The sequence below is a fragment of the Hibiscus syriacus genome, unplaced genomic scaffold (assembly GCF_006381635.1).
Source record: "Hibiscus syriacus cultivar Baekdansim isolate YM2019G1 unplaced genomic scaffold, ASM638163v2 tig00001860_pilon, whole genome shotgun sequence".
Lineage (NCBI taxonomy): Eukaryota > Viridiplantae > Streptophyta > Magnoliopsida > Malvales > Malvaceae > Hibiscus > Hibiscus syriacus.
In genome coordinates this window covers 35589-47083 of record NW_024061895.1, presented here as the reverse complement: position 1 = coordinate 47083, position 11495 = coordinate 35589, and the positions used below count along the sequence as shown (strand labels likewise).

General features: G+C 33.2%; 1 protein-coding gene across 1 annotated transcript; it reads left to right on the top strand.

Moving 5' to 3' along the window:
• The first annotated feature begins 7476 nt into the window (after positions 1-7476).
• LOC120136712 (putative E3 ubiquitin-protein ligase RF298) lies at positions 7477-11150 on the top strand. Its single transcript, XM_039152675.1, has 2 exons — positions 7477-9708; positions 10367-11150. The coding sequence occupies exons 1-2, from the start codon at positions 7708-7710 to the stop codon at positions 10889-10891; spliced, it is 2526 nt and encodes an 841-aa protein (XP_039008606.1). The 5' UTR covers positions 7477-7707; the 3' UTR covers positions 10892-11150.
• Positions 11151-11495: the final 345 nt, after the last annotated feature.

Sequence of the window (11495 nt, the reverse complement as noted above, 5' to 3'; positions counted from 1 at the left end):
TATTTCACATTTAATTACCTCGAATATGTCATCTTTTCTATATGTGTCGGGCATGTATTCAACTAATGTTGATCTTTCAGGTGTATCAGTAAGCCTTGTATCCTGATCAAAAGGCTTGTTCAGAGAAGGTTCGTTGGTTTTATAGAATTCGAAATTGACATCTTCATCATATGAAACATGTGTTTGGTTGGATGATGAAGCTTGACGCTTTGTTCTCTTGGGTTTCCCTCTTCATGTTTCAAGAACTATATGGTCGCCAATTCCAATAGTCTCTCCGCTTGTACCTATTCTCTTTTTACATCCCATTTTCACTGTTTACAATTTAAGACTCAATTTTGCAAATTGATATTTAACCTCATTGAAAGTTTTGAATGTTTGTGACATACGTTGACATATAGTCATACAATAAGAGGCTAGAGTCGAATACCTGGCTTGAATTGTTGTTGGATTATTATCCTCAAAATTTGCATTCTTATTTTCTAATCCAATATCTTTCTTCGTATAAATTGTCCATCGTTTCATTATACATCCTTGAGGTATATCGTTTTCCTTTTCATATTTCAATACGACAAACATATGACGACATGGAAAGCCAAAGGACTCCTACTTCATACAACAACAATGCATGGTATCATATGTGGTATCTTTCAGTACAAAATACAACTTCTCCTTCTCAACATGCTCTAACTAATAACATGTCTGAATTTCGTGCTTTTATTTTTTTTAACCAATTAATACCCTCATATGTCATTTCTTTGCATAGTGTAGCAAAAACATTTCTCGTATATATTTGGGTTGCGTTACATTTTAAAGTTGACATCAAACCATCACAACAAGGTTATTCATCACTTGTTTTGTAGTCTTGATGTCATTCTTCCCATCTTAAATATTTTAGTTTGTATGATAATTCTCAACAAATCGATACAACATTACCTTTTTGTTCAACCAAGTTTTCAATGATCTATTCATTACTTCGCACCATTGAGTTATCCTCATTGTTGCATACCAAAATATAGATTAGTTAATTGTAGAAAATAAATATAATAATCACTACAAATCAAGTGTATATGATTTTACCCGCATAAAAATATCCTTGCAAATATGCTTCTGCTCATTTCTCTTTATCTTCATACAATTCTTGAACCCATTTCCTTCCTTCTAATTTGCATTTTCCACTAATTCTTTCCAAGTCGTTTCAAAATTAAACTTGGTTCTACACTTGTCAGCGCATCTCAAAAAATCGTCGAGAAAACTATGATCAGTATAAGACTGCATATTCCTCATGATATTCCATAAACATAATCTATGTTTTACCTCGGGTAGCACTTCAGAAATGGAATTTGTCATGGCTTTATCTCTATCAATAATAATAGTAAGAGGTCTGTGGCCATCTCCCACTTCAATCAACTATTGTAAAACTCACACATATGAGTCCTCTTTGTCATCCACAAGCAATGCACATCCAAACAACATTGTGTTTCGATGATGATTAACACCAACTAAAACAAAAAATGGCTTGTTGTATGTGTTGCACTTGTAAGTCATATAAAATGCAAGAACATGCCCGAATTCTTTATAGTCTGCGCGTGATACACCATCGACCCAGAATAACTTCTCTAAGTTTTCGAATTCATCCCTCGTGTGCCTCACAAAAAGAAATGATTAGATTCTTGTTTTTCATATAAATATACCATCAACGTTTCTACATCATCATCTTGCACTTCATCTCGTTTGATTCTATATAAATAGTTGTACAAATCCTTCAGTAGAAATCCAACATTCTCAATTGAACCAGCTTCATTCACCAAATTTTACATCATCTTACTTGCTCCAATCCTAGAGTTGAGCATGCCCTTAATCTTAATTCGATCTAACCACTAATTTTTTGTAATGACCTACAAAATAATGCATTAAAGAACATTAAATATATAAGATAGTAGTTAGCATATAACAAATTAACTTTTGAATGAATTACATACCAGATATAAGCAATATGTGTTGGCTGAACCATTTCATGGTTATGTTTAGCGCGGAATTTTACAAATTTCCAATATTGAAAACGTTCATCCAATTTAAATCTAATAAATGCTCCACCAACTCGGATCTTCAGTTTTTGGACACATTTTCTATTTCAAAGGTTATTCCACTTATCCTCTATATATCCCTCCTTACGGCACACCATTTTCTATACAATTATATAACCACCATTTTGACTTTTCACTGTCTGGTCAACTAGAACTCCAAAACCTTTCTTCTTTGCATAGGTATGATAAAATTCAACGCAGTCATCTAAAGTCTTCCACTTTAACAAATTCATATCATTCTCATCGTAATCTTTTAATTCCTTTCCAATCTTATCATCATCTATATGATTATCATCATCAATTGGATTATCAATTTCTTCTTCTTTAGTATGAGTTTCATAATCAAATTCACTGTTGCATCTATCGTTTTCCTAATTATGGCCATCTTTATCCTGATTAACACCGTTCAACTCTGTAATTTGATTTTTTTATCTTTATTATCAACCATCTTGAAAAAAATCTTTATATGCACAGACATAATCAAAATCAACATTATTACAATGGTTAATGACATCAAACATGCATTCTAAATAGCTGAACCAAACGAATCAAGCATACCGTACCGATGTTCTACATGAGTGTATCTATACACAAAGAGGTATTCAGAAAACAAAAAAGAATTATGGTATTGATACATTATAGGTACCGATACATGGTTGCTCGAGTACTTGTACACATTATCAATGTACCGATACACCTTTCATGATTTGAAATTCAGGAATCGAGAATTGGATTGAAAAAAAATAGTTTCAACATAAAAATTAAAGGTGAAATTATTCTAATTGGGGTTCTAGGAAGGGAATTTTGGAAATTAATTAAGGAATTCAGGTTATATAATTGAAGGAATTTTAAAATTAGGGTTATAGTTAAGGTTTAGAAATTTTGGGATTAGGGGAAAATGAGAGGGAGAACTCTCACACCAGCAACCACGACCACTGCCGATGAAGTCATCGACAGTCGGTCAGCCACCACCCTCTGGTGACAGCTTGGACGAAACACCAAGTTTGAATCAAAATAAAATTATTCTAGCTTACTTTAACGGTTGGTTACACAAACTGTGGTGAACGGCGTCCACGTCGGGAGGGATGAACGACAATGATTCAATTGAAGGACGAAGATGAAACCGACGGTGGCAGCAACGGCGGTGATGAGAAAATCATAATTTTTTTATAAAAATATAGGGTTTTGTAATTAAGAATTACTATTTGAACTAATTATATAAAAACTATTTAAAATAATTTAATTAAAATTGTAGTTTATTTAAAATTACAATTACATTTTTAACTAAAATATAATTATACGTTAAGTACCTTATAATTTTATCGTTTTACAATTTAATTTATCGATGCTCATCATTATATGTGTTCATCGCCGCTCGCCGAGCGTTGTAGAATTTTCCTACTAAAATATTATGAAAATGTTTTAATTTAATTATGTTTGAGATAAGATTATCTTAACAATACCATAAGTTACTTATTAGCATCCTACCAAATCTAATGAAAATAGATATATAAAAAACGACACATTTATTAACAGAAAAATTATTGGATATTTTTATATTATTAATTAAATATCTCATTTAAAATATTACCATTCACTAATTAGTTATTATATTAAATATTCATTTAATTGAATTGTTTTTCTTACCGTATGTATTATAAATCACATGAAAAAAATATTTCTTTATAAGGATAAATATAGGCTTAGTTATAAAATAAATGTTTAAATTATATTGTTTTTCATAAATACGTGTCTAAATTATTTTTTTAATTATCCATACGCCTAACGTTACAAATATTATCACTTTAGGTGTTCGGGACATAACGACAGACCTAGGACATAACGATCATTAAATTTTGTCGTCAGGTGACACGTGTTGAGTTTAGATAATTTTGATTTTTTTAAATAAGATTTTTTTTGGAACTAAAAGGGGAGGTTCTGCTGTGAGGTGGTTAAAATACGGCTAAAACGACGTGATTGGTTAAATATGTGACCAGTTAAAAGCGCTACCGGAAATGTTATATGTTTTCACCGAAAATGTTATTTGTGTTGGTAATAATAATGGTAATAACCAGTAGTATTATCGTCGTATGAAAAATGCTTTAAAAAATATTGACTTTAACATAATTGGTTAATTACTGGAAACATTATCAACCATAATAACATAACATGTAGCGCTTATTTAATATAATAGATAGTGTCTGTTTAAAGCTAATGAGACCTTAGAAATCTGACGATAAAAAATAGGTTAATTACTTAATTTGTTATCAATATTATCAACATATTAGGTAGCGCCTAAAATATTAACAAAGTTTAAACTGATGGGCCTTAGAAATCCGGCGATAACAAAATAGGTTAATTACTTATTTTGTTATTAATATTATCAACATATTAGGTAGCGCCTAAAATGTTACCAAAGTTTAGATGATGGGTAATTCGAAATCCGACGACAACAAAATAAGGTTGCGTCCAATAATGTTATTTTGAATAAAGAAGTAGGTTGCAAACTGAAATATTAAAGTTGTGTTTAATGATATTAATATGATTTAATATATTACGTGTCATTGGATGCCAATTATTTTTTAAAATAAATATCGATACTACTATGATCTGATGGTCGATTCTTTAGCAAATATCAATATCATCTATGATGTTCGATATTTTATCATTTTAGAAGCTTGTTAATTCGAGAAAAAAAATTGAAATGTTAAGATTAAAAGTGACTTATTTACAAAATTTCATTAAAATATCTTTATAAAAATATCGATACTTAGTGTAGATGTATGAAAATTATTATATACTTAGTGTATATGTATCAGTACATATTTAGGAAAATTATTAATACATGGTGTCGATACTTTAGATTTTTTATGATTTTTTATTACTGTTATCGAGACTTTAGCATTTGAAAAATGTTAAATATCGATAATTGATATATGATGTATCGATAAATTTACCCCTCACATCAACCTACAAGTATCAATACTTTCGAATTTAAAAAAATATTTCAAACAGTTAAGTTGTATATATTTTATCGTTTACATTATTATTGACTTTTAAACGATTATATATTTTATCGTTTACATTATTATTAACTTTTAAACAAACCGGTAGCTAGTTTAATGTAATAAGTATCACTTATTTAACGTAATAGGTAGCACCTATTTAACGTAATAGGTAGCGCCTATTTTATTTTGCCGTTTGCATTATTATTAACCTTTAAACAAACCGGTAGTTAGTTTAACATAACATGTAGCACTTATTTAACGTAATATGTAGCACCTATTTAACATAATATGTAGCGCCTATTTTATTTTACCGTTTACATTATTAGTAACATTTAAACACACCAGTAGGTAGTTTAACGTAATAGGTAATGCCTATTTTATTTTACCGTTTACATTATTAGTAATCTTTAAACAAACTGATAGGTAGTTAAACGTAATAGGTAGTGCCTATTTTATTCTACCTTTTACATTATTAGTAATCTTTAAACAAACCAGTAGGTATTTTAACGTAATATGTAGCTCCTATTTTATTTTACCGTTTACATTATTAGTAACCTTCAAACAAATCGATAGATAGTTTAACATAATAGGTAACACCTATTTTATTTTAATCGATTAAATTTTAAATATAAGTATCGATACATATAATATATGTATCGATACTTTTTCAGAACAATAGTTGGACATAGCTTACTATCGAAACAATATCCATACTTTTAGAGTACGTATGGATACAGAAGTTATGCAATGTATGTTTCAAATTTTTTTAATATTTCTTCATGTTTTCCATCTATAACATTAATTTAATAATTTCATTTACACAAAAAAATTATTTGATTATTTAGATTTTTTATAAATATTATTTAGAATTTAAATTTAATAATTTTAACTAAAGATAATAATAAATATGTATCTATGTTTATTATTTTTAATTTAATAATAATATATACCGTAACATAAAAATAAGTCATTAGGCGCTTATAATTACTAAATTAATATCTTAAAACTCATTCAAAAGATAACCCTAAATTAATATTTCTTACAGTGAAGTAAGTATAAATATTTATATATATATCGATACCTACCGATAACCAAAGTTTACTAGTTACCAAATTTTTTAATAATTACGTTTTACCAAATTTATTAATTGTCTTATTAAATTTTCGATCATACCATTTAGTTTTATATTAACATGCCTTTCCTTGTACATTCCCAATAATTTGGCTTGCTGGAAATTATAGTTTTATCTTTAGATTATATCCAAAAATTAATTAATAAAAAGTTATTGATGTAATAAGCATTCACGGACAAGAGAGTCAAATAAGTAAATGGAAAATTGACCTATTTGCCCAAACCCACAATAAAGACAATAAAAAAGGCAAGGGAGAAGCAAAACACACGCTAAGCATCGCCATTGAAGCAGCAGCTAGTTTAGAGCGGCCACGGCCGTGGAACGAAGACAAGGGCAAAGCTACTCTTCTTGTTCTTTTGCTCAACCCATTTGTAGGTATGAAAAACTTGCCATTTTGCTTATTTTTAGCTCCTGTCTTCCAATGAGAAGAAGAATAATTTTATTATATTTTGTTTTGTTGTGTGTTGAAAGTGGTTTTTCTTTTCAGATAATGTTAGGTTTTCATGAGCCTGTGTCAATGTTATCTGAAACCGCATCTTGATTCATTTATTGGTAGAGAGAAAACGGAATCTTGATCCTTACTTATGAAAAACGTGATTAAAGAAGATAATTTATTGTGATTTTGATTCACCAATCACAATTCAAACCACAACGTTAACAGTTCATAAAAGTGAAGAGATTCAAATGTGATTGCAGAGACAGTCCAAATTTGAGCTCTTTGACTTTTTTATGTTTTGGATTTTCTTTTTCATAATTGACTTCAAAACAAAAACCCAGTCTGTTGAGATAATCCCACATTTTAGAGAAGGGCAATTTTCCAAAGGAGTTTATCTTTTTGGTTGTTCTTTCGATTATATTTCCAGGTTACTTAGAACTCTTTCTTTTATTCTTGAATTCTATGAACTTATGCTTCTTCTATGGCAAAGGTTCCACCCATGCACCCCGAACCAGATCAGATATGATCTCCGATCGTTAATGCACGATCCAATTTGCAAATCATTGGATGGGTAGCAAATTGGGTGACTACTAGTCTATATGCTGTTTGATGATATGGGCATTTGTTGAAATGACTCTATAAAGTATTGTGATGTTTTGAGCAAGCCGAGTTTGCTTGTGTTGTCAAGTTTACTTGCTATGTGATGGTGGATTCTAATAGCCTTTTTTTTCAGTCTTTTGCTTAATTGATAAAGGTTCCTATGCTCATTGTCTATCTTCTTACTGTTACAGGTTATATTCCTATGTAATGTAGGCTATAGGTAGCTTTATTGGTGAATGGTTGTTCTTCTGACTATTGCATGATCTACTTTGCATTGTTATTGATCTGTTAATTGGGTTTCTTTTGTAACTTTTTGGTCAAATTCAAAATTTTATTGAATTTTCCTGTGATTGATCATTTTCTGCTTGCTTTTCTTGGTCATATAGGGCTTTCAAGAGAGAGTCAGCTTTCTAGTAAATTGGTTTATTTCTTATTGTTATTCATAAGATGGACGAGAAGACCGATATTGGTGGTGCAGCTGCTAGCAAACTAGAGTCTTCTTCTGTCTTACCTCCAGAAAAAGGAATCAAAAACAAGAGAAAATTAGATGATGATCCTTCTTTAGAGAATCCAGTTAGTGCTCCCTTGTCGATGAGCGAATTCTCTCCCAAGATATTCCAAAGCCCCACAGTTGGACCATTAGAGGTGGGATCCTCTCTTAGAGAAGATTCTGAACCTACAGATTGGGACGATCCAATTGCATGTCAACTCGCGGAATTATTATCATCCAATATGCTCACAATTTTCCAAAATGCAATTAAAAGGATTGTAGAGTGTGGATATGAGGAAGCTGTTGCTAAAAAGGCCGTTTCGGGGTGTGGCCTCTATCAAGGGGGTAAAAATCTTGTTTCAAATGTTGTGAATGATGCATTGGCTTCCTTGAAGAAAGGTAAAGGAGAGGATATATCAAATTACGTGTTTGAGGATTTGCAACAGCTAGTGGAGTACACAATGCTGGAGATGATTAGCGTCCTTAGAGAGGTTAAACCGTCTCTATCAATTGCAGAAGCAATGTGGTGGCTGTTAATGTTTGACCTAAACATTTCGATGGCTTGTGAAGTGGAAGGAGATATATTCCGTAATGTGGGGTGCAAAGAAATCTTAGGGGAGAGCTCCTCTGATTCTATCTCCCAGTTGAGACCAGGATCACAAAACCCAGAAACCATTCATCCATGCCCAAATGGTCACCATGTTTTAAAACCTTCATTTCACTGTTGCAAGCATTACCTGCCTGAAACACTGAAATTTGGAAGTTTTGCCAATTTAACCAACTGCAAAGGTCCAGTTGCTTATGAAGCACTAACACCAGAGAAAGACAGTTTGGCTTATGTGGGCACTTCTAGGGACCCGGTTACATCCATCCCTGGAAGAAGACTGGGGTCTTGTCGAAAGGGGTGCTCCAAAAAGGAGCTAGCTGCACTCAGGAAAAAGTCCTTCAATATAGAAAAATGCAAGGTGGCTTGTGGGAAATGTGCTTTTCGAGCTGGTAAAATGGCTACCATTGGTGGTTTAGTTGCCGAAAGAAGAATAAAGTCTCCTTCTAAATTATCAGCCATGCATATGAAAAATGCTTCATTGGAAAGAATCAACGAAGCTGGAGATTTTGTTCATCAATGCCATCATGTTTTAACTAATTCTTCACATGGGTTATGTGTGGCAGATAACTCTTCAGTATTACCTATGAGTGGTGCTAAATTAGCAGTTCCTACCGCAAATACTGGGCTCTCATCATCATCCTCTTCAGAAAATAAACCTGTTCACAAATCTGAAGACGGAACCTCAAAATCTTCGACACCTGACAATGATGCAGAAAGAAAGCCTACTCCTAAGGAGAAAGCAATAACTTCTACATCCTCTAAGTCAACTGATTACTATGCCGGAATTCCATATGATAAGTCTCTGGGGAAATACATCCCCCAAGATGAGAAGGATGAACTGATATTGAAGCTAGTTCCAAGTTTAGAGGAACTGCAGAATGAGCTACATAGTTGGAGTCAATGGGCCAGTCAGAAGGTCAAGCAGGCTGTTTGTAGGCTTAACAAGGACCAAGATGAAATAAAATCACTGAGGCAAGAGATGGAAGAGGCAGAACAGCTAAAAAGGAAGAAAAAAATCATGGAGGAGAACACCATGAAGAGGTTGTCTGAGATGGAGTTTGCCTTGGACAATGCAACTAATCAGGTTGAGGATGCTCACTCTAAACTTCAGAAGCTTGAGGTGGAGCATTCCGCTCTGAAAATGGAGATGGAGGTTGCTAAATTGCAGTCTGCAGCATCAGCTTCAAGCTGTCGAGAAGCACTGGAAAGAGAACAGAAAGCAATTAAGGATGTCCGATCATGGGATGCACAACGGAGCTTGCTTCAGGAGGAGCTTGCATCAGAGAAGAAGAAGCTAGCTGAGCTGCAAAGGAAAGTAGGCAAGGCTAAAAGAATCTACAATCAAATTATGGTATGCTTCTCCTTGAAGAACATTGATTTGACTTTTGCTATAAGCCTAACTCAGCATAAGTTCTACCTTGTTAAGCTTGTTTATGGCTCCTAGTCTTTAACTAAATGATTAGTAAGGTTCAAGAATGGTAAGGGTGAGGATACAGATTATAAAACAAAATGGCACCAAAAGAACACAATAGAGTATAGAACAGTAAGAGAATATAAAAATTGCAGAAATGTTTTGGAAATTGGACTAATTACCAATCTTTAGTCTTCCTTGCAAATCATCATGAAATTAGTCGATGGGTGGATGACATTGCCAAACCCCAGCCAGGTTATCAGTCCTCAAGTTCTATAAGCCAGCAAGTCGTTTATTCACAATATTAAGCTATATCAGCAACCTGGTCTCTATTGTGTTAAATTAACATGTTTGCTTGGATTGTGTTGCTACATCCATTAAATTTGAGGTTTAGAGGGAAAATAAGAAGGAATAGAAAATATTGTTCATAATGGCAAAATCAGATAACGTTAATGGTCATGAGAACTTCCTCTTAAAATTTTCCTTCCCCATTAATATCAGAGGCATGAACGTGTGAGAATAACTGCACTTAGCTGTTAATGCCTTGAAAAATACTAAATTCTATTCAACTTATATTTCTCATGATGAAAATTTGCAGATGCTATGGAAACAAGAGAGGATGACAATGGAGAAATTTCTTGCTCAGGCTGCTTCCATAAGGAAGGAAAGCGAATGTCTTGAAGCTGCTGCAAAAATAGAGGAGGATAAGATTAAAATGAAAGCAGAGAATGATATGCAAAAATATGGAGAGGAGATCAAAAAGCTCGAGAACAAGTTATCCGAGTTGAAGATGAATGTTGATTCTTCAAATATATCTGCACTTTGGAGAGGCACTGATGGTGGCAATGGTCAGTGCTCATCTGTCAATGAGGGGCATCAGATTCCGATTTTCTCCAAAAGGGTGATTAACACCAACGATTATCCTAGGAGCAGAGGCTTGAAACGGGAGCGTGAGTGTGTCATGTGCTTAACAGAAGAGAAGATAGTGGTATTCCTTCCATGTTCGCATCAGGTCTTTTGTGTCAAGTGCAGCGAACTCCACCGTAAACAAGGGATGAAGGATTGCCCTGCTTGTAGGGCCCCAATTATTTGTCGTATACGTGCACGTTTTGCTGAGTCGTAGGCCGGCCATAGCTCACTGAACAATTTCAGTAGACTATGTCCAGTAGTAGGAGCAGTGTCTTAATGATGGATGGCTGAGAAGGTTCTCTACGGACGTCTACTCAAACTAATGTGTGTGTGTTTGTCTGTTTTGAGTCTTTTGTATTTATTTGGTTGCTTGACACTATGCAAAACAGGTAAAGAGTGAGTCAAAAGCTTATAGCTCATAGACATCTTGTACAGTTGATTCTTTTCCTTAAAGTAATGTAGTTTAGCTCCACTCTTTTTCCCAAGAAAACAGATGGGATGATTGTGTAAGAGTTTGATCCTCAAGTGATGATTCTGACAAGTTAGTTACCAAACAGTGCGTAAGGTTTGTGCTGTTTTGTTCTGTGTTAATGTCTGGATCCATCCTTGGTACCCCACACACAGACTGAAGCAGAACCACGTGATTATTCCAGCTGCAAGCACCATTAATGTTCTGATCAGATTTGCTGCAATCCACTACTTCAACTGCCACTTGCCTGTTGGACTGGTTATTGTGACCACTCAACTTATATATTATACCAATATTCTCTTAGCGGCAGTTGTAAAACCTATCTTCTTTTCTGTCTATCTAATTTTAT

Bases quoted from the DNA above. Each gene is read 5' to 3' on its own strand.
- LOC120136712 (XM_039152675.1), top strand. From the start codon at position 7,708: ATGGACGAGAAGACCGATATTGGTGGTGCAGCTGCTAGCAAACTAGAG. The intron at 9,709-10,366 runs GTATGCTTCTCC...GAAAATTTGCAG, and splicing joins GAATCTACAATCAAATTATG to ATGCTATGGAAACAAGAGAG.